At 42.5% G+C, this 27634-nt stretch overlaps 1 protein-coding gene across 2 annotated transcripts in view; it reads left to right on the forward strand.

Annotated features, from left to right (window-relative positions):
• Efcab2 (EF-hand calcium binding domain 2) overlaps positions 1-27634 on the forward strand; it is a 114329-nt gene that overhangs the window by 29412 nt on the left and 57283 nt on the right. For both annotated transcript variants that reach the window (XM_045131962.1, XM_045131961.1), the window contains exon 2: positions 16053-16137. In XM_045131962.1, the coding sequence (XP_044987897.1) occupies positions 16053-16137 (85 nt within the window). The remainder of the gene's footprint in view (positions 1-16052; positions 16138-27634) is intronic.

A 27634-nucleotide genomic window follows, 5' to 3' on the forward strand; every position in this document is an offset into this window, starting at 1 on the left:
TCCTTACATTTATTAAATCAGCATTGCCTATTTGAGGGCTGGAGAGATGGTTCAGAGGTTAAGGCACTTGTCCGTGAAGCCTAAGAATCCAGGTCAGATTTCCCAGTATCCACCTAAGCCAGATGCCCAAGGTGGTGCATGCATCTGGAGTTCATTTGCAGTGGCTGGAGGCCTTGGTGCTCCCATTTTGTCTCTCTCTCTCTCTGCCTTTTTCTCTCTACCTCTTTTTCAAGCAAATGAAATATTAAAAACAACAACAAGCCAGGCATGGTGGCTCACGCCTTTAATCCCAGCACTTGGGAGGCAGAGGTAGGAGGATCACCGTGAGTTTTACACCAGCCTGAGACTACAGAGTGAATTCCAGGCCAGTGAGACCCTACCTCAAAAACAAAAACAAAAACAAAAACAAAAACAAAAACAAAAACAAAAACATAAAGAATAAGATAAAGATAAAAGTAAAACAAAAACAACGGCAGGAAAGATGGCTTAGCAGTTAAGGCACATGCCTGCGAAGCCTAAGGACCCAGGATCGATTCTTCAGGTCCCATGTAAGCCAGATGCACATAGTGGTGCATGTGTCTGGAGTTTGTTTGCAATGGCTAAAGGCCCTTGATTACCCATTCTCATTCTCTCTCTCTCCCTCAGACTGTAATAGATAAATAAAAAATAAAATATTTTTTAAACAACAAATTGGCTATTTGAAGTGATTAAATCAAGAAATCAGGGCTAGAGAGATAGCTTAGCAGTTAAGGTGCTTGCCTTCAAAGCCTAAGGACCCAGTATTGACTCCCCGGAACCCATGTAAGCCAGATGCACATGGTAGCACATGCATCTGGAGTTCAATTGCAGTGGCTAGTGGCCCTGGCATGCCAGTTCTCTCTCTCTCTCATAAAAAAATAAAACAAACAAACAAACAAAAAGAAATCAGTTGGTTTATGGAAGGCCTTTAACAAACCACACTTAAAAAACACCCTAGGAATAGCTGACAGGGAGCTGAAAACTGCAACATTCTAAATTATAAAAATGTAGTTGACAGACATCTTTTTATAGACGTATCTGTGATTACACACTGTTTTGGGGCTTGATAATTTTTTCAGAAAGTCTTCAAATTTATAGATGCTGTTTACAGTGAGCTGGCAACTTATGAGACAGACCAACACTGCTCATCTTACAGCGTGGCCAGACCGCATCGCCCTGTAACTGGGGACGGCCGCAGCTGTGGAATGTAGGTTTATTTTTAGAGATTTCAAATTTTTAAAAAATATTTTTACTTATTTATTTGCAAGCAGAGACAGGTAGAAGAGAGACAGACAGAGAGAATGGGTGTGCAGGGCCTCCAGCCCCTACAAACATACTCTGGAAGCATGTACAACTGACTGTGTTGGTACTGGATAATCAAATCTGGGTCATTAGGTTTTGCAAGCAAACACCTTAACCACTGAGCCATCTCTCCAGCCCTATACTACTTCTTAATCCTTCCCTCCTTCCTGCCGCCCTTTTTTTCTCATGACAGCAGTGGGGATCAAACCCAGGGCCTTGGGCATACTAAGCAAGCATTTTTCCGCAACCACTGAGCTATATCCCGAGCCCATTTTTCTTCATTTGAATATTTTGAATTATTTTGGGAGAGAAAAAAAAATGCTCAAGGTAATCTAAAGGATAATTATTCTTAAAAGCATGCCCAGGAATTAGGATCTAATAAATACCCATGAGAATGCAGAGGGTGGGCAGGAGAGATGATTTAGTGGTTAAGGAGCTTGCCTGCAAAGCCAAAGGACCCAGGTTCAATTCCCCAGGACCCACGTTAACCAAATGTACAATGTGACATACGCATCTGGAGTTCGTTTGCAGTGGCTGGAGGCTCCGGTGCACCCATTTTTTTTCTTTCTCCCCCTCCCTCTTTCTCTGTTAAACAAAAATAATTCAGGGGGAAGTTGGGCGAGGTGGCACATGCCTTTAATCCCAGCACTTGGGAGGCAGAGGTAGGAGGATTGCTTTTTATTTTATTTTATTTTTTTCCTTTCTTCTGATTAAATCGAGTTCAATCTGAGTGTAGTGGTGCAACTTATATGCCGGTTATCTACTTTGAGGGTGAGGTGGGAGCATCAGTTGAGCCCAGGACTTTACAACCAGCCTGTCAATCATAGTAGCCTATATCTCATAATGCACACACACACCTCACTTAAATATGGTTTATTTTTACCTAATAGAATTAGTGGTGAAATGTTTCCTTAGGTTCAGGTTTTTGGAAGAGTTTGTGAAGGATAGATGTTAATTCAGTCATTCATTTTTTTCTTCTATGTTTTACGAGAGAGAGACAATGGGCATGCCTGGGCCTCCAGCTGCTGCAAACGAACTCCAGACACCTGTGCAACTTTGTGCTTCTGGCTTCTGTGGGTCCTGGGGAATCAATACTGGGTCCCTTGGCTTTGCAGGCAAGGGCTTTAACTGCTAAGCCATCCCTCCAGCCCAATTCTTATTTATGTACTTTGAAAATATGCATTTATTTGCAAGCAGAGAAAGAGAATATGAGAGAAGGGGAATGGGCACACCAGGGTTTCTAGCCATTGCAAACAAACTCCAGATGCATGCACTTCTTTGTGCATTTGCCTTTATGTGAGTATTGGGGACTTGAACCCAGGCTGGGAGGCTTTGCAAGCAAGTGCCTTTAATCACTGAGCCATGTCCCCAGTCCTTTATATTCTTTTCATGCATATTTTTGAGAAGGCGCCTCACTGTATCCTAGGCTGTCTTCGAACTCCATGGCAATCCTTCTTGAGTACTGGGATGTAGATTTGAGCCTTTATACACTTGTGGTGTGGCACAATGTGTTTTTTCTTTCTCCTGAAATAGGATCTGGTCATGTTGTCTAGGTTGGTTTCAAACTACTGGGCTCAAGCAATCCTGCTGCCTGTACCTTCTGAATAGCTGGGACTATAGCATGCCATCATGTGCAGCTATGTTTGTGTCTTAAGATCTGGGCAAATGGGACACAATACATTGTACAGGATGAGTACACATAGAGATGTAGCTGCGGTGCGTGCAGTACGCAGCCCCCCTTTCTGTTCAGAAAGGTCAGTTTGCTGTGTAATTACAGGAGAGAGAAGAGCTTCCTCTTAGGTTGCTCTGTAACAGTTTTACCCACAGGTAGCATCTCTTAGCTCATGGAAAATATTAGCACTTGATGGAAGAACATGGAATAAGAGATAAGGGCAACATGTTTTGTTGGCTAGTATTTAGAACATTTTAACTCTATCTTTCCTCTAGTAATTCCTTGGAAAATAAATTCTACCACTATATTACTATCATATGCACAAAATTATCATAGAGTTGTGATACTTTTGGCTACTATTAATGTCTTAAAGTAAATATTATTTCACTTTCTTTTGTTGTTGTTGTTGTTTGTTTTTCAGGGTATGGTTTCACTCTAGCCCAGGCTGACCGGGAATTCACTATGTAGTCTCAGGGTGGCCTCAACCTCACGGTGATCCTCCTACCCCTCCCTCCTGAGTGCTGGGATTAAAGGCATGAGCCACTATGCCTGGTTCACTTTCAATTTTTAAAAATATTTTATTGATTTATTTATTTGAGAGAAAGAAAGAGAGAGGGAGAGAGAGAGAGAGAGAGAGAGAGAGAGAGAGAGAGAGAGAGAGAATATGGGTGTGCCAGGGCCTCCAGCCACTGCAAACGAACTCCAGACATATGTGCCATCTTGTGTGCATCTGGCTTATGTGGGGCCTGGAGAGTCAAACAGGGGTCCTTTGGCTTTGTAGGCAAACACCTTAACCACTAAGCCATCTCTCCAGCCCTCACTTTGAATTTTTTTTCTTCAAGGTAGGGTCTTACTCTAGTCCAGGCTGATCTGGAACTCACTATGTAGTCTCAGGGTGGCCTTGAACTCACAATGATCCTCCTACCTCTGCCTCCCGAGTGCTGGGATTAAAGGCATGCGCCACCATGCCCGGCTGTCATTTAAAATTTTTTTTTTTAAAGTTTATTTTTTATTTATTTATTTGAGAGCGACAGACAGAGAAAGAGGCAGAGAGAGAGAGAGAGAATGGGCGCGCCAGGGCTTGCAGCCACTGCAGATGAATTCCAGATGCATGCGCCCCCTTGTGCATCTGGCTAACATGGGTCCTGGGGAATCGAGCCTTGAACCGGGGTCCTTAGGCTTCACAGGCAAGCACTTAACCGGTAAGCCATCTCTCCAGCCCTCATTTTAAATTTTTAAGCAAACATTTTCATGTTGGAATTATTTGGAGGGGAAATAAATGTCTGGAAATAAACACTTGAGCAGTTAAGATACTGCCAAATAAAATGTTTTTCTCAAGAATACATTGATTTAATGCTTGCCAGTAAATATACTGCCATAATAAAATGAAATACCTTTTTAAAATATTAATATAACTGAGTGTGCTGGTGCATGCCTTTCATCCTAGTACTTGGGAGGTAGACGTAGGAGGATCCCCAAAAGTTCAAAGTCAGCCTGGAGCTACAGAGTGAATTCCAGGCCAGCCTAGGCTGGAGTGTGACTCTGCTTTGGAAAACTCCCCTCCCCCAAATATTAATATAGGCCAGGTGTGGTGGTACACAGCTTTAATTCCAACCCTTGAGAGGCAGAGGTAGATGGATCTGTGTGAGTCTGAGGCCAGTGTGGGACTAGAGTGAGTTCCAGGTCAGCCTGGGCTAGACTGAGAACTGACCTTGAAAAAACAAAACAAAAATTTAATATATTGCTGGGGTTCTTCTAGAAGAAAACTTGCCTCTTTCCCTCTCAAGAGAAATAAATAAATAAATAAGATTTTAGAGCCAGGCGTAGTGGAACACACCTTTAATCCCAGAATTTTTAATAGAAACATTTTCTTAAATATTTATATTCTCTGGGAGTATGACAGGTTGTTTTATGGTGGTTCAAACTCAAACCCTAAACCTGAGTTTGTGTCTGTTTTTAACAAAATAATTGAATAAAACAAGATTGGGAAAGATATTTAAATTTTCTTTTGTGTGTGGTTTTTCGAGGTAGGGTCTTGCTCTAGCCTACTCTGACTTGGAATTCATTGTAGTCTCAGCGTGCTGGGATTAAAGGCATGTGCCACCATGTCTGGCTAATTATGACATTAAAAATTTGTTTTTTAAGTTATTTGCAAACAAAAAGATAGAGAAGAGAGACAGAGAGAATAGGCACACTAGAGCCTCCAGTCACTGCAAAAAAACTCCAGACACATGTGCCACTTTGTGCATCTGGTTTTATGTGGGTACTGGGGAATTGAACTCAGGTCCTTAGGCTTTGCAGGCAAGTGACTTAACCACTAAGCCATCTCTCCAAGCCCAAATAATTACATTTTTTATTCCGAAGTCAGGAGGGGTAAGGGAGAGTCTGAGGATCAAAGAAGGGGTAATGGATGTACCCATGTGGTCTGATGGCCTATGTCCACGGGCCTAGGGGAAAACAAAATATCCTTTTTGTTTAGGCAGCTTAGCTGCTGCCAGGGTGGGAAGGATGAAAGCTTACTGGTAGCAAAAACCTCAGCTACTGGGAGATGAACATCCTGGGATTTGGAAAGAAGACAGAAGCCCCTTGTGGGCTCTAACAAGGCTTTTTTTTTTTTTTAAGGTTTTATTTTTACTATTTATTTATTAGAGACAGAGAGAGGGAGAGTGTGTGTGTGTTAGAATGGGCACTCCAGGGCCTCTAGCCACTGGAAACAAACTCCATACGCATGTGCCACCATCCATGTGCATCTGGCTCGCGTGGGATCTGGAGAATCGAATTGGGGTTTTAGTCTTCACAGGCAAGCACCTTAACCGCTAAGCTATCTCTCCAGCCCCTAAGGAGGCTTTTATTTTTCAAATTAATTAGTTATTTATTTGCAAGCAGTGAGAGAGAGAAGAGAGACAGAGAGTATGGGCATGCCAGGGCCTCCAGCTGCTGCAGTGAACTCCAAATATACGTGCCACTTTTGTTACTGTGTTTGTTTGTGCTCCACTTGGCAGGTGCGAATTAAAGATTAATATTTCTCGGGCTGGAGGGATGGCTTAGTGATTAAGGCACTTACCTGAAAAGCCAAAGGACCCAAGTTTGATTCCCCAGGACCCACGTGAGCCAAATGCACAAGATGGTGCATGTATCTAGCATTCATTTGCAGTGGCTGAAGGCTCTGGCACACCCATTCTCTCTCTCTCTCTCTCTCTCTCTCTCTCTCTCTCTCTATATATATATATATATATATATATATATATGTCTGTGTGTGTGTGTGTGTGTGTATTTGCCTCTTTATTGCAAATAAATAAAATAAATTTTACAAAAATAAAAAAAAAATAAAGTAGGGGCTGGAGAGATGGCTCAGCGGTTAAGGTGCTTACTGGCAAAGCCAAAGGACCCAGGTTCAATTCCCCAGGACTCACATAAGCCAGATGCACAAGGTAGCACATGCAATCTAGAATTTGTTTGCAGTGTCTGGAGACCCTGATGTGCCCATTCTCTCTCTCTGTCTCAATCTCTTTCACATAAATAATTTTTAAATAAAAAATTTTTAAAAAATGTAAAAGGCCTAAGATTTGAATAAACTATTTAATAAAAAAGATTAATATTTCTCTTATGGGCCTTCTTGTCTAACTGCCTCTGCCTAATGTTACCTGTCTCCCTCTCAAGAGTATAATATTTTTATTTCTATTTATTTATTTATTTATTTATTTATGGTTTTTTTGAGGTAGGATCTCACTCTAGCTCAGGCTGACCTGAAATTCACTATGTAGTCTCAGGGTGGCCTTGAACTCACAGTGATCTTCCTACCTCTGCTTCCTGAGTGCTGGGATTAAAGGCTTGTACCACCATGCCCAGCTAAGAGTATAAGAATTTTATAATGTATCTTACACTCTGTTTTTTTGTCTTTTTTTTTTTTTTGAGGTAGAATCTCACTTTATCCCAGGCTAACCTGGAACTCACTCTGTAGTACCAAGCTGGCCCTAAAGTCACAGCAATCCTCGTACCTCTTGCCTCCCAAATGTTGGGATTAAAGGTATATGCCACTGTACCCATCAATTTTTTCTTTATAGGATTTCATGTGGTTTAAGTAGGCCTCAAGCTTACTATACCCAGGATGACCCTGAACTTCTGATCATCCTGCCTCCACCTTCTGAGTGCTGGGATTACAGGCTTGTGCCACCATGTGTGGTTTATATGGTGCCAGGGATTGTACCCAGGGCCTTGTGCATACTGAGCAAGCGCTTCACCAACTGAACCACGTCTCCAGGCCTAAGCTCTCATAATTTAATTGGCAAATACAACTTAGAAGATTTTTCAATAATGTAAATGGTTCATTAATCCAGTTAAGCTTTCTCATATTATTTTTAAAATTTATTTATTTATTTGTTTCAGAGAGAGAGAGAGAGAGAGAGAGAATATGTGCATGCCAGGGCCTCTAGCCACTGCAAACAAACTCCAGATGCATGCACCACCTTGTGCTTCTGGTTTATATTCGTCCTGGGGAATTGAACTTGAGTCCTTTTGGCTTTGTTGGCAAGTGTCTTAACCACTAAACCATCTCTCCAGCCCTCATCTTATTTCAAGCTTATAAAGAAGCTGGGTATAGCTGGATGCTGGTGGCAGGGCACCCCGAGACTACATAGTGAATTCCACGTCTGCCTTGGCTAGAGTGAGACCCTACCTTGAAAAACCAAAATAACAGGGCTAGAGAGATGTCTTAGCTGTTAAGCCGCTTGCATTTGAAGCCTATGGACCCGTGTTTGATTCTCTAGATCCCACATTAGCCAGAGGCACAAAGGTGAGGCAAGCACAAGGTCACACATGCCCACTAGGTGGCACAAGCGTTTGGAGTTCAATTGTAGTGGCTGAGGCCTTGGCATGGCAATTATCTTTCTCTTCCTTTAAAACAAAACCTAAAATAATAATAATAATAAAAATAAGAAGCTTGGTATAGTGTCTCCATACAATTCCACCTCTGTGGTTGAGGCAGGTGGCTCTCCAGTTTGAGCCACTTCTGGGCTACCTAAGGAAATCTTTTTTCATAACAAAGTCAATGATGGAGGTTTAGTTTATACACACATGCATGTTGTTAGAGCTATGCTGCAAGCCTGGCTGCTACTAAAAGGACACAGCCTTTAGGGACAGAAGTAGCTGGTCTGTGTAAGGACAAGTGTTTGTGACTCTTGCTACAGCCATCAGCCTCCCTCAGTCCTAACTGCTTGCACTTCGGAGTGAATGGCAGCTCCTTTGGTGCCTGGAATACCAATCAACTTCTCTAGTAGCTCCCTGAGCTTTCCCCAGCAGGCAACAGTGGACTCTGTGTCTGACTTCTGAAGTACAGGGTGTGGTAGATTGTATTTTTGGCAACGAGGAACAGGTGGTGCTTTCCCCTTCACAGACTGCCAGGCATGTCCTTGGATTCTGTGTGGCCTTGTCCTCCTTCTGGGAAGCCTTGGTTCCAGACTGCTTGCACTAGCTCACACTGAGATATGAGGGCCCCGCTCTCCATTCACATTATACCAGGGCCTGGCGACAACGATTCCAAGTTAGGGAAAGCCTAGATTTTAATTAGGCATCAATTCATTCTCCCTCCCTTCCTCCCTCCCTCCCTTCCTTCCTTCCTTCCTTTCTTCCTTTCTCCCTTCCTCCCTCCCTTCCTCCCTCTCTTCCTCCCTTCCTCCCTTCCTTCCTTCCTTTCTTTTTCAAAGTAGGATCTATCTCTAGCCCAGGCTGACCTGGAACTCACTGTATAGGCCTAGGCTGGCCTTGAACTCACAATGATTCTCCTATCTCAGTCTCCTGAGTGCTAGGATTAAAGACATGCACCATCATACCTGGCCAATAAATGCCTTGTATTTATTTGCTTTTGTATTTCAAGGTAAGAATCTTAATCTAGCCCAGGCTGACTTGGACTTGACTGTGTATTCTCAGGCTGGCCTTGAACTCATAGCGATCCTCCTACCTCTGTCTTCCAAGTGCTGGGGTTAAAGGTGTGTCCCACCATGCCTAGCCAATTGATATCTTTGAGAATGAAGGATGCTTACAGTTTATTTCTGAGTGAAATGTTAGATTATAGAATAATATTAAGAGTATTCTGGGTGATAGGAGAAGAATTTTAGTTAATTTAAACTCTTCCGTAACTGTTCACTTGTGTCTACTAATCTATGCTGATAATGACCAGTAAAAACAGCTATTTTTATTTTAGAAAAACAAATATAAACAGCTGACCTTGTAAACTGTTTGTAGTAGTGTTGGCCTGGGGTAAGCCTTTGTTTTTCTAGACACTCACACAAATTGTTAAGAAACAGCAAAAGAGCCTGATAGGAATTGAGTAGAGAACCTGAGCAGATGATTAATTACTAACAGAAAACAGGTGGTAAACAAGTGTGTGGATCATTATTCAGTCTCACATGGAATCAGAGAAGTATAAATTTAAGCCATGCTTTTTTTGTTTGTTTTGTTTCTCAAGGTAATGTCTCACCCTAGCCCAAGGTGCCCTGGAACTCACTCTGCAGTCTCAGGCTGGCCACAAACTCATGGCAGTCTTCTTACCTCTGTCTCCCGAATGCTGGGATTAAAGGTGTGCATCACTATCCCTGACTTAAAATTATATTTTTCATTGCCATATTATAAAATTTAATTGTATCAATAAATTGTAACATATTCCTATGGAAAAATGGAAGGTTATGCAAGTTTTGCTACAATGTGGAAAAACATCATGGATGTCAAAGAAATATAGGTTATAGTTCGTGTGTTATGAACACTAACAGGTGGAGTGTGACTGAGGTAGGAAGAGGCTTGATTCTTCATGAAGGTTCCATCTAGCTCTGCCACTTAATAAGCTGTGGTCTTGGACAGCTTGCTCAACCTCAGTGAGCTTTGGCTTCTTTTTCCTAACAATGACACATTTATTTCTGTTGTTCTAAGTGTGTATGAAAGCAACTGATGTAGAACGTAATACACAGTGTGCATTCAGTGAATGAATAACACTGGGTAAATGCTATATAAAGAAAGATAATGGCTGGTCTGAAGGTAGTGTGTTATCTCAATTGATTATTCACAGTCCGTTATAGATTGAACTCCTTGTTCTACATTTTCTTCCCTTCTTACTGCTGCATTTTAGTTTATAAAAAAGTTAAATTTTAAAAAAGATGAAGGCGTTTGCCTGCAAAGCTAGAGGACCTTGGTTCAATTCCCCAGGACCCATGTAAGCCAGATGCACAAGGTGGCACATGCGTCTGGAGTTCGTTTGCAGTAGCTAGAAGCCCTGGAGAGCCCATTCTCTCTCTCTCTCTCTCCCTCTCTTGCTCTGCCTTTTTCCCTCTCTCAAATAAATAAATAAAAATAAAGTATTTTTTTTAAAAAATGAGCTGGGTGTGGTGGCGCATGTCTTTAATCCCAGCACTTGGGAGGGAGGCAGAGGTAGGAGGATGGCCATAAGTTCAAGGCCACCCTGAGACTACATAGTGAATTCCAGATTAGCCTTGAGTATAGTGAAACCCTACCTTGAAAAACCAAAAATAAGTAAATAGATTTTAAAAAAATGCGAACAAAAAAATGTAAAAAGCTGAGTGTGGTGGTGTATGCCTTTAATCCCAGCACTTGAGGCAGAAGTAGGAGGATCACTGTGAGTTTGAGGCCACCCTGAGACTACATAGTGAATTCCAGCTCAGCCTGGGTTAGAGTGAGACCCTACCTTGAAAACAACAACAACAGCAACAAAAAAAAGAGTCGCAGGACTTGGCAGACACATAAGCACTTGGGAGGCAGAGAACTCACTGTGACTTTGAGGCCAACCTGGAAATACAGAGTAAGTTACAGTTTAGCCTGGGCTACAGTGAGACCCTAACTCAAAAAGAAAAACAGGGGCTGGAGAGATGGCTTTAGTGGTTAAGGTACTGGCCTACAAAGCTTAAGGACCCACACTTGATTCCCTAGTAAGCCAGATGTACATGGTTGTTCATGTGTGTGGAGTTACTTTGCAGTGGCTAGAGGCTCTGCCACACCCTTTCTCTCTCTCTCCATCTTCCTCTTTATCTCTCTCAAATAAATAGCTTTTTAAAAATTGGAAAAAAAAGTACAAAAAAACACGAGTTGAAAAGAATAGGAAGAAAATACAGCAAAATGACTAGTGATTATGTAAGAATAAAGAAACTGTGAGTGATAGAAAATTTTTTTGGTGTGGGGGGCATTTGAAGTAGAGTCTTATTCTAGCCCAGGCTAATCTGAAACTTACATGGTAGCCCCAGGCTAGCCTTGAACTCACTGTGATCCTTCTACCTCAGCCTCCTGAGGGCTGAGATGAAAGGTGTATGCCACCTAAAATTTCCCATTTTGTTATTTTGTCTTGTTTTGTTTGAGGCATGGTCTGGCTCTAGCTCAGACTGACCTGGAATTCACTATGTGGTCTCAGGGTGGCCTTGAACTCACAGACATCCTACTACCTCTGCCTCCCAAGTGCTGGGACTGAAGATATGTGCTACCATGCCCGGCTCCATTTTGTTCTTTTGACTCTTAAATTATTTTCTTCTTATGACCTATACCTGAGGTGAAGTGGGGTTACGGGTAGGGGATTCATTTCTATTTGGTGGTGTTATGTTTATAATTAAAATAAGCTGGTCGTGGTGGCGCATGCCTTTAATCCCAGCATTCGGGAGGCAGAGGTAGGAGGATCGCTGTGAGTTCAAGGCCACCCTGAGACTCCATAGTGAGTTCCAGGTCAGCCTGGGGTGGAGTGAGACCCTACCTTGGGGAAAAAAAAAAAAAAATTAAAAAAAAAAATATATATATATAAAATTAAAATAATTAGTCTATGCTCAAACTTTATTGCTCTTTCCCTTCCTGAATGTCCTATTATATTTATTGCTAAATAAGCTTTGAGACTTAGTTATGTTGTTACATTGATTCCAGTATAACAGAATTCATTTAACTCAGAATATATTCTATCCAAAAGACCATGTGAAGAATAATCTGTTTGACATGTGTGTAACCATGACACTGATGTAAAAATTTGAGAGTTGATTACATCCCCACCCCCACATTTTTGTGGTACTGGGGATCCACCGTAGGGCCTTATGCTTTATGTGCTGTACCCCAGAGCTCTAGTCTCAGCTCCCCTTTTGCTGAGCCAAACACCTTGAAGTCAGTGACCCCTAACACTGTTCACAGCATCAGGTCTGGTAGCGTATGTTGGTGGTTCTGCCCGTAGACTCGTCCAGACCCTGTCATTTCACTCTACGTCTGCTGCTCCCTCTTGGTTCGCAGCCACCTTTCATCTCTATAGCAGCCTCCACACTGCTTTTGGCAACCATCTCTCTTTCCAGTGTCCTGTCAACACAGTAACCAGGGTGACTACAAGGAGGCCACTTTGATGCTCAGAACCCTTAGGTGGGTTGTCTTTGTGTTCAAAGCAAAAGCCCAAATCTTAAAGGAGCTACAGGCCCTTAGACCTTCTTCTCCCTACCCTCCAGTGCACACCTCTCTGATCTGCACTCCTGTGATTCTGTATTTTCCCCAAAACTGACAGGCGACATTACAGATTGTACCTTCCCAAGCTCTATTAGGTATATCCTGAAGCCTTACCCCTCATCACTTCTCCCACTGAACTCCTCTCATCTTTCCCTGGTTTATTCTCACCTCTGGGTTTTAGCATCATATGACCTGTTACATATGTCTGCAAATAGTATAAGCTTATACATCCTCCCCAATAAAATTCACTATGAAGCATGGACCTTTTGTCTGCTTGCTCCTTACTATAACCTTGGCTGCTAGAATAGTGTCTAGAACTTGTATAATAATGTTAAAAGTAGGCTAGGCCCTGCTCTAAAGTTACTCCATATAGAATAATGATTTTCAGCCTGTGCTCTGCTTGAGAGACTCCATTTTACAAGCAGCTTTTGACTGCATTTCGAGGGTAGAGAATGACTGTGTGTAGATTGACAGGTAAATGGCACCATCTGTCCAGTATCACATATGTGGCACAGACTGATAAATGACTTATTCCTGGGAGTTGAAAGGATGCCATCTCATAAATTAGTGGAGTGGATCAGGACTGTAGGAGCATATGAGCATATTAAAATCATATAAAGAAGCTGGGTATGGTGGCACATGCCTTTAAGCCCAGGGAGTCAGAGTTAGGAGGATCACTGTTAGTTCAAAGCCAGCCTGGGACTACAGAGTGGGTTCCAGATCAGCCTGGGCTAGAGTGAGACCCTACCTCGAAAAACAAACAAACAAAGAAAAACTCATCTAAGGAGAACCAGACCCAAGAACTTACTAGAAACACAGACCAGGGAGAGGGTGTAACTCCCTCACCTGGATCTCATAAAGAAGTGGACACCTAGCAAGCACTGTGGTGACGACCCCCATCACCTGACCACCCAGGGGTAAATCAAGGCACTTCTTTTTTTTTTCAATTTTTTTAATTTATTTATTTGAGAGCGACAGAGACAGAGAGAAAGACAGAGGGAGAGAGAGAGACTGGGCGCGCCAGGGCTTCCAGCCTCTGCAAACGAACTCCAGACACGTGCGCCCCCTTGTGCATCTGGCTAACGTGGGACCTGGGGAACCGAGCCTCGAACCGGGGTCCTTAGGCTTCACAGGCAAGCGCCTAACCGCTAAGCCATCTCCAGCCCTCAAGGCACTTCTTGAACTACCTTCAACTGACCAAACACAGCTGATGGGGAAGGTTCCCACCCTATCCCTGAGGAGTGTCTCACTAATGTTAACACTCAAAATACACATTACATATCATACACTAAATATATCTATGAGCATATATGTAGGTTGCGGAATTACTATAAAACATTAAAAAGGTTTTTTAATTAAAAAGTTAAAAATTGCCAGGCAGGGTGGCGCATGCCTTTAATCCCAGCTCTTGGGAGGCAGAGATAGGTGGATTGCCATGAGTTTGAGGCCACCCTGAGACTACATAGTGAGTTCCAGGTCAGCCTGGACTAGAGTGAGACCCTACCTCAAAAAACAATACAAAACAAAACAAAAATTACAAATTGGAGCTGGGCGTGATGGCGCACACCTTTAATCCCAACACTTGGGAGGTAGAGGTAGGAGGATTGCTGTGAGTTTGAGGTCAACCTGAGACTACATAGTGAATTCCAGGTCAGCCTGGGCCAGAGTGAGATCCTACCTGGAAAAAAAAAAAATTGAAAATTGGGCTGGAGAGATTGCTCAGCCATTTAGGTGCTTGCCTGCAAAGCCCAATAACCTGGGTTTGATTCCCCAGTACCCACATAAAGCCAGATGCACAAAGTGGTGCATGCATCTGGAGTACATTTGCAGTGGCTGGAGGCCCAGGTGTGCCCATTCTCTCTGTCTTTCTCCTATCTCTCTCTGCTTGCAAATGAATAAATTTTTTAATTAAAAAGTTAAAAATTACAAAATTAAGATTGATGTGAAATAGCCTGATTGCTTCAGCCAGGGCTATCATGGAAAGTGGGAGTATCTGACAAATTGCTGCCATTGAAACCTCCGTACCTTGTGAATTTATTGTTATTCAATAAATTCTGACATTGTGGAAAGACACAGATGTGTTGGCTTGTGTTTCTGACACAAGGGTTCATGACATATAGTAAGTACTCAGTAAACATTTATTAACAAAATTATGATTTCATGTGTGAGCCTTGATTCCACACTTGTTTGAAGCTCTCTGAAGAGTGCCACAGATTGGTTTTTATGCCTGTCACCTACTGCCAACCCTCTTCAAGCATAAATGGGGATGGCTGGGCACACTACTGATGAGTAGATGGGATCTGTTGCCTTGGATTTACTGTTTGTCAGGCTAGGACAGCATCTGAGCCACTTTAGAGAGGGTGGGCTAGACAGGTGTCTGATCTGGACGGTGTATTTAAGAATAACATTAAAGTAACTTTGCGGTTCAGAAATAAATATTTTATTTTCAAATATTTTAAATTATTTATTTATGAGCGAGAGAGAGAGAGAGAAGATGCATGCCAGGGCCTCTGGCTACTACAAATGAACCCCAAATGTATGTTCCACCTTATACATAAGGCTTACATGGGTACTGGGGAATCACACATGGGTCCTTAGACTTTGCAGGCAAATACCTTAACTACTAAGCAATCTTTCCAGCCCCACAAAAGAATATATATTTTAAATTATTTTATTTTATTTATTTGGAGAGAGCGAGCGAGAGCGAGGGAGAGAAAGAGGCACATAGAATGGGCACATCAGGGCCTTCTGTCACTGCAAATGAACTCCAGATGCATGCAAAACTTTGTGCATCTGGTTTACATGGGTCTTGGGGGATCGAACCTGGGTCCTTTGACTTCGCAGGCAAACATCTTAACGGCTAAGCCATCCCTTCAGCCCAACAAAAAAATAATTTTATATAGTTTGTTTGTTGGGCGTGGTGGTGCACACCTTTAATCCCAGCACTTGGGCGGCAGGGTTAGGAAGATCACTGTGAGTTTGAGGCCACTCTGAGACTGCATAGTAAATTCCAGGTCAGCCTGGGCTACAGCAAGACCCTGCTTCAACCCTTCCCCCCCAAAAAATGTTTGTTCTAGGGGCTGGGAAGATGGCTCAGTGGTTGAAAACACTTGTAAAGCCTATCAGCTTAGATTTGACTCTCCAGTACCCATGTAGAACCAGGTGCACAAAGTTGCACATTTATCTTGAGTTCATTTGCAGTAGCAAGAGGCCGTGGTGCACCTACACGCCCTCCCTTCCTCCTTTCCTCCCTCCCTCCCTTCCTCCCTTCCTCCCTTCTTTCTTCTTTTTTTCTTTCTCTCTCTCTGCTTGCAAATAAAAGTCTGTTCTCTTCTTTGACATCTCCATGCTAAATGGTATGTAAAGGGGATCAGAAAAAGCTTCTTCGTAGTTTTCTTTATTTCCTTTTCTTCTTTGGCTGGGCATGGTGGCACATCCTGAGGCAGGAAGATGGAGTTCAAGCTCTACCTGACCTATAGAGTGAGGTCCTGTCTCAAAGCAAATAAAAATAAAAAATATTTCTAGTCTAGTTATTGAGATTTTTGTTTTGAATTTATAACTAAAGTAAAACAATCTTAATTTACTTTATCTTTTGCAGAGGCAATTGTAGCAGATTTTCACAAAAAAATCAAAGATGCCTTTGAAGTATTTGACCATGAATCAAATAATACAGTGGATGTGAGGTTTGTAGATCTTTGTTATTGTTGTTGCTGTAATTCTGAGTTACTGATATAATTCAAAGAAGAAGGACCTTTTGTGTTGTACATTGGGTTTATTATATTTAAAATAGTTATTTTCCTGTACTCTATAAGTGTTTTCTAATATTGTTTTTATTTATTTATTTATTTAAGCAAGAAAGAGGGAGAGAGAGAGAGAGACAGACAGACAGACAGAAAAAGAATGGGCGCACCAGGGCCTCTAGTCACAGCAAATGAATTCCAGATGCATGTGCTACCTTGTGCATCTGGTTTATGTGGGTCCTGGGGGATTGTGAATCTGGCTTTATGTGGGTACTAGGGATCAAACCTGGGTCTTTAAGCTTTTTTGTTGTTGTTGTTTTTTGAGGTAGGGTCTCACTCTAGCTCAGGCAGACCTGGAATTCACTATGTCGTCTCAGGGTGGCCTCAAACTCACAGTGATCCTCCTACCTCTGCCTCCTAAGTGCTGGGATTAAAGGCGTGAGTTATCACGCCCGGCCCAGGTCTTTAAGCTTTGCAGGCAAGTGCCTTAACTGCTAAGCCATCTCTCCAGCCCTATTTATTTATTCATCTATTTATTTTGTTTTCTTGAGGTAGGGTTTCACTCTAGCCCAGGCTGACCTGGAGTTTTCTATGTAGTCTCAGGGTGGCCTTTCAGTTCTCTTCCCTCAGCTTAAATTCTGGGCTTGCAGGACATCGCCATGCGCAGCTCTGTGTTAGTGATTATATGGTATATGGTAGTTTTAAACTATATGTGTCCTCATCTGCTGGTGCCATTATGAATCACCGTTTTTTTTTTGTTTTGTTTTAGTTTGGTTTTTGGAGGTGGGGTCTCACTCTAGCCCAGGCTGACCTGGAATTCACTATGTAGTTTCAGGGTGGCCTTGAACTCACACTCATCCTCCTACCTCCCAAGTGCTTGGATTAAAGGCATGAGCCACCACACCTGGCATAAATCATTCTTTTTTTAAAAAAAATTTTTTGTTTATTTTTATTTATTTATTTGAGAGCAATAGACAGAGAAAGAGGCATAAAAAGAGAGAGAGAATGGGCATGTCGGGGCCTCTAACCACTGAAAATGAAAATCCAGACACGTGTGCCCCCTTGTGCATCTGGCTTACGTGGATCCTGGGGAATTGAGCCTCGAACCAGTGTCCTTAGGCTTCACAGGCAAGCACTTAGCCGCTAAGCCATCTCTCCAGCCTGAATCATGCTTTATAAACTGGAAACTGAAGACTGAGACACAGAACAACTTTTCTGAGGTGGGAAGACATGAGCAGCACAGTCGGAAGTCAAATTTGTCTCCTCTATATAGCAGCATTCTCCAAGCTGACTGGGTGCCGTCCCCAGGGGAGGCCCTGCAAATGCCATGATGCATAGGGTCGCCTCCTGCCTTGCTCACTCTTGGCTCTTTCTCCATATGTAAAGGCAGTTCATCTGTCTGGATATTATTTTGGCCCATGATTGAAAGTGAAAGTCTAAATAGACCTATTTCTGACTTATTGAACAGTTTTATTTTTTATTTGATGCTTGTATTGTTAGATCTTCTATATGTTAGGCTACATTTTGTAGGAGTGACTAATTTCAACTGGATTCTGTGATACTGATCCGTTCAGCTGGTGGCCATGAGAGATTCCTTTCAGTGTCACTTTCCATCTGGGAAGGACCCTCCTTTCTTTAGCTCAGAGGGTTGTTTAACTTCAAGTTTAAATGTGTTTGTCCTGGATGTTTCGCATTCAAATCAACTGGATTCTAATGTAGTTACTTTCAGTCAATCAATACTGGTTTATTTCTGTATCAATTGCCATCAGTTTATAAAATGCCTTAGTATCTGATAGATACTATTAATTATTCTTTAAACATTTTGATTAGGGATTAAAGACAGCATTCAGTGTAGACTGAGTGGTATAAAGAAGTGTCTTGGTAGGGTTCAGGATATAGCTCCATCAGCAAGGTGCTCATCTTGCAAACATGAGGACCTGACTTTGATTCTCACATAAAGATCTGAATCCTCCTAAAGATGCTGGGCTTGGAGCACTCTTACAATTCCAGTGCTAGGGAGGCAGAGACGGGCAGACCCTAGGGCCAGCCAGCCTGGCCTACTTAGCAAGCCCCAGGCTAATGAAAGACCCTGTCTCAAAAACTATGAATGACATTCCCAAGGAACAGTACCTGAGGCCTCCACATGCACTTGTCCATGCATGGGTACCCACTCACATGCGAGGAGCAGTCAGTGTGGTATCTCATACCTGTAACCTGAGCACTTGGGAGGTTAAGGCAGGAGGATCACCACAAGTTTAAGGCTAGCCTGGCTATATAGTGAGTTCTAGGCTAGCCTGGACTAAAGCCTGTCTCAAACAAACAGAAAACAAAAACCAGTATCTTTGTGTGCTGTAGAGGCCAGAGACACACATGGCCAGTGCTGTGTGGTGGCCAGCGCACTGATGCTACCCCATGTGCTCTGTGTCCAAGCGGAGGTGTGCTGCTCGTTCACCTCAGGCACACCTGCGTTGCCTTGAAAGGAGTTTGTAGTGGTCTCTCTCCCTTCTCCTTGTCTCTTCTGTGCAGATTGAAAGATTTCATTTGAATGTGTCGCATGTTAAACAGAAGCCTGGTAGCCTGTGTCCCAGACAAGCGGTGGGTTATTCGCCACTTGGAAACACTATGAATTGGTCCCTTCTGCCTCCTTAGCCCTTGGAGGAGCAGCCTTGAGCTCTACATTCAGGCTTCCTGGGTTCAAGGCTCAGCTTTGTGATGGCAAGTAATTTTCCTGTTTTCTTCTTGCCCCATCTTTTACATTTGTCTTACAGGACTAGTAGTGTAAGCACGAGGTTCTCAGAGTAGTTTGAAGAACCCGTGTGTGTCAGCAAAACCTTTTCAAGTAACTGTGCAGTCAGAGCTGTGTGCATTAATAAAGCTAAGGCAGTATTAGCTACTTTTGTTCTCATTTTTTTTTCATGAGCTTATACTGAAGATTTTTCAAAAGCTACATGACAGGTGACATTACAACAAACTGAATGGAGAGCTAGACACAAGACTCCAGCTGTCTTCTCTAAGTCAGACGTGAAAGGGGTTTGCAAGTATAAAACATGCCTTTCTTCCAGTTAAATTTATTTTTGTTTAAAAAAATATACTTTTAGATAGGCTTGCTGGTGCACACCTTTAATCCTAGTACTCAGGAGGCAGGGGTAGGAGGATGGCTGTGAGTTCAAAGCCAGCCTGAGACTACATAGTGACTTCCAGGTCAGCTTGGACTAGAGCAAGACCCTATTTCTGAAAACCAAAATGAAATAAGTAAACAAAAATAAAACTTTCATAAAATTATATTATTTATACATATTATGGATATTATATATTATTATGCATATAATATATGTTATTTAATATAATATATAATTTATTTATTTCTAAATGTATTAGTGAATAAATATGTTTAAGATTTAAAGTTTAATTGTAATTTGGTAAATATAGCTCCATATAACTGAGACATGGCTAAAAGTATAAAAGGAATTGTGAGACCAAAACGTTTGAAAACCACAGCTGTCAGGGGACATTTTTAAAGCTCTTAGAACAGTATTATCATGGAGCAGTGAGCTAGGGATTTAATGCTCAGAGTATTAGCTTTATTATTATTCCACCTTATATTCATCAAGTAAATTCATATTCATTTTCCTGTTTCATCTGAATAATACGTGTTGTGTCTTACATAATAAAACCCTCAAAGAATTTTTTACTTATTTCTGTGTTTTGTGATAATGGTTTATTAATTTGGCTTTTTTGGGGGGAATTTTCATATGTATATTGCATTTAAAAAAAACATTTATATGAGAGAGAGTAAATATGGGCACATCAGAACCTCTTTCCTCTACAGATACACTGCAGACACATGCTTTACCTTGTGCGTCTGAGTTTACATGGGTACTGGGGAATCCAACCCAGGCTTTATGAACAAGTGCCTTTAAATGTGGAGCCATCCCGACAGCCCCACATATTACTGCATTTTGATCATATGTGTTCCCCGGCACCCTCCCATGCCCTCTTTAGTCTGTCTACAGTCATTCTTCTTGTCTCTTACTAGTAGTGGCTGTTCCTCAGAAGATGAGGACTTCTACCACTGGCTACCTTTAACTGTCCTTAACTCCTTTCTATCAGAGACAATTGATTGGCCCCTTCATGTGCAGGTCCTATATAGCTAACTACATCTAGTGTGAAGTTAAGAGTGCAGTGACTGTCTGTCCCAACGCCAGAGCTCCACAGCACTCCGTCCCATCTTCTGCGATGTTCCCTAGCCCTGGAGGGGATGAGGTGTGTGGTCAGGGTAGAGGGGAGCACCCATCAACCACTTATTTTCAGCACTTGACTAGCATTATGATTCTCTGCATTGACTGCTTCCCACTATGGCCCTCCCTCCAAAAAAAAAAAAAAAAAAAAGAAAGAAAGGAAGGAAGGAAGAAAGAGAGAGGGAGCCGGGCATGATGGCACATGCCTTTCCCAGCACTCTGGAGACAGAAATAGGGGGATCATTGTTCAAGGCCAGCCGGAGACTACATAGGTCAGCCTTGCCTAGGACAAGACCCTACCTAAAAAACCAATCCCACCTCCAAACAAAACAAAAACAAAACAAAGCAAAACAAAACAAAAAATCTCCACAATAAGCTGGACCTGGTGGCACACACCTTGAACCCTAGCACTCAGGAGGCAGAGGTAGGAGAATCCCTGTGAGGTCAAGGTCAGCCCAGGACTATAGAGTGAGTGCCAGGTCAGCCTGGGCTAGCATGAGAGCCTACCTCAAAAACAAACAGAACAAAAAAAAACCCACCAAGCTTAACAACAACAAAATCCATTCTGACTGACTTTGGAAATACAGTTTATTAGAAATGGTGAAAGTTAATTTTTTTAAAAAAAATGGCTGGGTGTGATGGTACACACTTTTAATCCCAGCACTCAGGAGGCAGAGGTAGGAGGATCACCATGAGTTCGAGGCCACCCTGAGACTACATAGTGAATTCCAGGTCAGCCTGGGCCAGAGTGAGACCTTACCTCGAAATTCCCCCCACCAAAATGTATTAAAGGGCTAGAGGGATGAAGCCTAAGGACCCCAGGTTTGATACTCCAGTACCCACGTAAGCCAGATGCACAAAGTGGCACATGCTTTAGGAGTCCCTGGCATGCCCATTCTGTCTATCTTTGCTTGCAAATAAGTAAATATAAAAAAGTTAAAAATGGTAAAGTAGCTGGGTGTGGTGGTGCACACCTTTAATCCCAGCACTCGGGAGGCACAGGTAGGAGGATTGCCATGAGTTCAAGGCCACCCTGAGATGGCAGAGTTAATTCCAGGTCAGCCTGGACCAGAGTGAGACCCCACCTCAAAAAACCAAAAAAAAAAAAAAAAAAAGGTAAAGTAAGGTTTCAGAGAGTAGTAGAAGAAATCACAGGATTAGAAGGGAATAATTACAAAAGGGAATTACATAACAATATTTTGAATGGATAACATACCTGATTAAAAATCAAAACATTAGGGCTGGAGAGCTGGCTTAGCAGTTAAGGCACGTGTCTGCAAAGCTAAAGGATCCAGGTTTTATTCCCCAGGACTCACATAAGCCATATGAACAAGGTGGTGGCATGTGTTTGGAGTTTGTTTGCAGCAGCTAGAGGCCCTGATGTACCCATTATCTTCTCTTTTTCTAAAATAAATAAAAAATTTTAAAAATCAGAGCATTAGATTGGGCTGGAGAGATGGCTTAGCAGTTCAGGCGCTTGGCTTCAAAGCCTAAGGACCCGGGTTCCATTCCCTAGTACCTGTAAAGCCAGATGTATGTGTCTGGAGTTTGTTTGCAGTGATTACAGTCCCTGAAACACCCATTTTTTCTCTCAAATAAATAAATAGTTAAAAAAAAATCAAAACATTAAGCCTGGTGTGGTGCACTTGCCTTTAATCCCAACACTCAGGAGGTGGCCGAGGTAGGAGGAGAGGATCACTATGAGTTTGAGGCCAGCCTGAAACTCCTGAAACTACATAATGAATTCCAGGTCATCACTGGTTAGAGCAAGACCGTACCTTGAAAAAAAAATCAAAACATTAAGTCTCTAATCATAAGACCAGCTTAAGGTACTTAATTTACTATTTTGGTAAGCAAACCTTTTGGTATCACTGGAGGCCATCTTTGGTCGACTGCGTTATAGATAGCTGACAATTGTATCGTCTAGAACAGGGGTACATTTTAACATACTGCTAAAATATGGAAGCCAGAGGCTCTTTGAGGATTGGTGGTCTCAGGGAGTGTACTTGCGGGGCCTCTGGGTATTTAAGTCCTGTGGCCTCTGGGGATGTGCCCTCTGGCTTCCAACTTCTTACTTTCCTGCAGTGCCAAGCAGTTCTCCTTCACAGGAAGTAGTATGCAGGATTCACTGGAGTGAGGAGGTTTCGTATTTAGGGCAGTATTCTCATGAGCTTGAGAGAATGTTCCTGTGAACCCAGCTGCGTCTGCAGGCATTCTGGGAAACCTGACTCACCTCCATGCTCTGTTGGTCATGCTTTTCATCCTGCACAGGTCCAAATCGCCTTTCAGTTTTCTTAGTGCAAGTTGATGTAAGGATGTAGTTAAAGAGAAATAATATGAAGAGTAGCTTCCTTACATGAACTTAGAGTAGTGAAGAACTCAGCACAAGGCCGGACATGGTGACGCATGCCTGTGATTTCGACGCTTGGGTGGTGGAGGTAGGAGATCAGGAGTGCTAAGTTGTCTGAGGAATTGGAGGCCCATCTGGGATACATAAGACTCTGTTTCACACAACATTAACACTCTCCATGGTAGCACTCAAGCTTTTTTTGTTTTCAAATTTATTTTTATTTTTCATAGATAAGAAAAAAGATACTATCAAATAGGAAACATGAGGGCTGGGAGTGGTGGTGCATGCCTAGGAGGATTGCTGAGAGTTCGAAGCCACCCTGAGACTCCATAGTGAATTCCAGGTCAGCCTGGGCCAAAGTGAGACCTTACCTCAAAAAAAAAGAAAGAAAGGAAGGAAGGTAGGAAGGAAACATGTACCGGGCGTGGTGGCGCCCATCTGTAATCCTAGTAATCCCAGCACTCGGGAGGCGGAGGTAGGAGGATCATCATGAGTTCGAGGCCACCCTGAGACTATGTAGTGAATTCCAGGTCAGCTTGGGCTAGAGTGAGACCCTACCTCAGAAAATAAAAAAAATAAAAAAAAAAAAAAAAAGAAGAAGAAGAAGAAGAAGAAGAAACGGAAACATGAACTAAATATTGCCAAGAAAAAGCATGCAGGGTCTGTTTCAGGTTTGCTTCTAAGCACCAGCTCCGCAGGACTTGAGCGCTCAGGAGTGGAACCACTTGAGGGGATATGACCCACCACAGCACAAGCCATTGGCAGGGTCCGGGGGCTTTAGTGTGTCAAGTCGCTGGTGCTCCGTGTTATCTCTGGCCAGCTAGCGTGCTGTGACACCGCTCCTGTGCTTCTCACCGGTGTGAGTGGCACTGCCTCCTCCGCCGTTGCGCCCTCCCAGCCTCTGATCCCTTACTGCCTTCCCTGGGTGTGCTCCCCTCGTCCAGCAGCATCTCTCTCTGTACGTCTTGTTTCCAAACTCCTCAGGAAGACAGAGGAAAAGTCTGCTGTGGTCACTCGTTAATATTTAGCAGAGTGCCTCTGTTGAGCGGAGCTAGTGCCAGACAAGTTCAGAGGGTCTCCTGAAAGCCTTTAGGGGATGCCAGCGTGAGGTCACATAGGTCCCTCTGCTTCAAGCCGCTGTGCTCCGGGAGGCAGGTCACATAGCAGAAAGCGCAGGAACCCTCAGAAAAGCAATTGTACATTTTTTTTTCAGGGGCCTTCTTGCCTAACATGGCCAGTATTGTTAGCCCCCAAATCCTGACGACATAGTTTAAGCCAAATATGGCATGCCAACCCCATTTGTATACCAGCATTTGGAACGTGGTGGTGAATTTCTTAGTTACCCCATCTCCAGCAGTGCTAGTAATTCATGTTCTGGTGTGCCCTGGTAGAGCCAGTGGTCTCATTCTCTGTTCTCTTCATCTGAGTACATAGCCCACACCAACTCCCACACTCCCTTGCACATAGAGAGGGGCTGGGGATTGTGGTGTAGCCAGACCAGGTAACTGAGCTTTTGCCAGGGGAATGTGTGTGTGTGTGTGTGTGTGTGAGAGAGAGAGAGAGAGAGAGAGAGAGAGAGAGAGAGAGAGAGAGAGAGATCTAGTCCTGCTCCATGGAAAACCTGTTTTATTTAATTTAATTTATTTTTTTAAAGAGGGAGAGAGAGAGAGAGAATGGGCATGCCAGGGCTTCCAGCCACTGCAGACGAACTCCAGATGCGTGTGCTACCTTGTACATCTGGCTTACGTGGGTCCTGGGGAACTGAGCCTTGAACCAGGGTCCTTAGGCTTCACAGGCAAGTGCTTAACTGCTAAGCCATCTCTCCAGCCCAGTTCTATTTTATTTTTAAAAAATATTTATTTTTTTTGTAAGCAGAGAGTGAGGGGTTAGAAATATGGGCACACCAAGGCCTCTTTCCACTGTAAATGCACTTCAGACACATGTACCACTTTGTGTATCTGGTTTTACATGGTTACTGGGGAATTGAGCCTGGGCCATCAAGCCTAACCTTAGTGGTCCTTAATCTTTCAGAAGGTAGGAAAAGAAAGGAATATATGAATTCTTTTTATGAAATGAATATCATGTTGATACTAAAAACTCAGTAAAGATTGGACCAAAAAACCTACAGCAGGGCTGGAGAGATGGCATAGCTACCAAGGCACTTACATAACTTTGAAGTTTAAGGACCCAGATTCCCCAATATACCTGTAAGCCAGATGCACAAGGTAGTGCATGCATCTGGAGTCTGTTTGCCATGGCTAGAGGCCCTGGCACATCACTTCTCTTTTTTTTTTTTTTTCGTCTATTTGTCTTTCTCTCTGCCTTTCTCTCAAATAAATAAATAAAATTTAAAAACGTGCAGAACAATTTTCTAATGAATATCTATACAAAAATTATAAATAGCACTGGAGAGATGGCTTAGCAGTTAAGGCACTTGCCTTTGAAGCCTAAGAACCTAGGTTTAATTCCCCAGATTCCACATAAGCCAGATGCACATGGTGGCACATGCTTCTGGAGTTCATTTGCAGTGGCTAGAGGTCCTGGCATGCCCATTCTCTCTATCTTTATAATAAGTAAATAAAATAAAATATTTTTTGAAATTATAAATAAAATATTAGCCACAAAAGTTAGTAGCAGGCTGAGAGTGGCCGTACACCCCTTTAAGGCCAGCCTGGGACTACAGTGTTTGAGGTCAGCCTGGGCTAGAGTGGAACCCTACCTTGAAAAAAAAAAAAGAGAAAAAAATAGTCAGTAGTACATTAAAGCAAACTGGAGTTTATTTTAAGAATGTAAAAATGGTCTTCTGTGTTGGGAAATGTATTACTGTAGTACATCATATTATTACATCCTAGTAGAAAAATCACTAGATAGTTAAGAGGCATTTGTCAGAATTCAATACACACATTTTAAAAATCTTAATAATGTAGAAATTGGGGGAATATTTCCTGAGCATAAATAATATGTCAGCTTCAAATTGAATTTCTTATTTAATGAGGAGGCATAGCAACTTTTCTGTTAGAATTAGGACCAAGATAAAGATATCTACATTTGCCACTGCAATTTAGTATTAACAAGAGGCCTGAACCAACATAATTGAACAGGTGATAACAAAAATGTAAATATTGGACATGAAATGGTAGAAAAGATAAGAGAAAGCAAAATTATAGACATATAACTAAAAAGCTAGAAAACCCAGGGGATTCAATGGAAAAATTCCTGCAAAGTAAGAGAAGTTTAGTAAAGTAGGAAGTAACATTGTTACACAGAAATCAGGGCCATAGTTGGAAAGAAGGGGTTCGGTGGTAATGGGATATGGGAGGACAGACACAAGAAAGCAATAGGAGGGGGCTATGATCAGAATACATATGTACCATTCTCTCCCTATCTGCTCCCCTTTAATAAATAAATAATTTAAAAAATTAAAAGGTGGGCTAGAGGGATGATAGCTTAGTGGTTAAGGCTCTTGCCTGCAAAGCCTAAAGACTCAGGTTTGATTCCCCAGTACCCACATAAGCCAGGTGCACAAGGTAGAACATGTGTCTGGAGTTCATTTGCAGAGGCTAGAGCCCTAGCATGCCTATTCTGTCTCTATATCTGCCTCTTTCTTTCTCTCTCTCTCTAGTAAATAAATAAAGTATAAAAAAATTAAAATACACTATGTACATGTATGAACGTTGTCAATAAAAAAGTCAGAAGCCTGGAATGGTGGCACATGTCTTTAATTCTGGCACTTGAGAGGGCAGAAGTAGGAGGATCACTATGAGTTTGAGGCCACCCTGAGAATACATAGTGAATTTCAGGCCAGCCTGGGCTAGAGCAAGACCCTACCATGAAAAACTAAACCAAACCAAACTAAACCAAAAACAGATAAAATAATGAAAGATAAGACCCATTTATTATAGTAACAAAAATTTTAAAAATCGTAACTTAGTGTAAGAGGGTGCTGTTGTAAAAGGTACTGAGAGAGGTTGGAGGTCAGCTTCCCATTTTGCTCCATATTAGCTATGTCACTAGCAGGGTGAGTCAGCAGCTTCTCAGGATCTAATCCTTCCCCACTCCCAGTGGGGACTGATATAGACAGTAAGGGTTAAATGAGTGAATGTGTATGAAAGTGCCTTTTAGTCAAACAACATGTTTAGTCTATGAAGTTTACAGATTAATTCACTGCTCAATATTATTGTATTTATTTGTGTGTGTGTGTGTTGAGATAGGGTCTCACTCTAGTCCAGACTGACCTGGAACACACTATGTAGTCGCAGGATGGTCTCAAACTCACAGTGATCCTCCTACTTCTGGCTCCCCAAGTGTTGGGATTAAAGGTGTGTGCTACCATGCTCACCTTATTACTTATTGGCCTTGAGCCCAATATGTTACTGAGGCTGGCCTTGAACTCCTGATCCTCTTGGCTCCACATTCCAAGTTCTGGGATTGTAGGCATGTGCCACTATTAGTTTGTTTCTCGAGGGTCTCACTCTGGCCCAGGTTGACGTGGAATTCACTACGTAGACTAGGGGTGGCCTGGAACTCATGGCGATCTGCCTCCCAAGTGCTGGGATTAAAGGTGTGCATCAGCCGGGCACACGCCTTTAATCCCAGCACTCGGGAGGCAGAGGTAGGAGGATCGCCATGAGTTCCAGGCCACCCTGAGATGACAGAGTTAATTCCGGGTCAGCCTGGACCAGAGTGAGACCCTACCTCGAAAAACAAAAACAAACAAACAAACAAAAAAAGGTGTGCATCACTACACCCAGCAGCTTTTTGTTTAAAAACAAACAAACTAACTAACAGAACCTTAAATCTGGGCTGGGGAGATGGTCTCAGCTGTTAAAGGCCTGCTTACAAAAGCCTGCCA

This window comes from Jaculus jaculus, chromosome 1 (genome assembly GCF_020740685.1).
Source record: "Jaculus jaculus isolate mJacJac1 chromosome 1, mJacJac1.mat.Y.cur, whole genome shotgun sequence".
NCBI lineage: Eukaryota > Metazoa > Chordata > Mammalia > Rodentia > Dipodidae > Jaculus > Jaculus jaculus.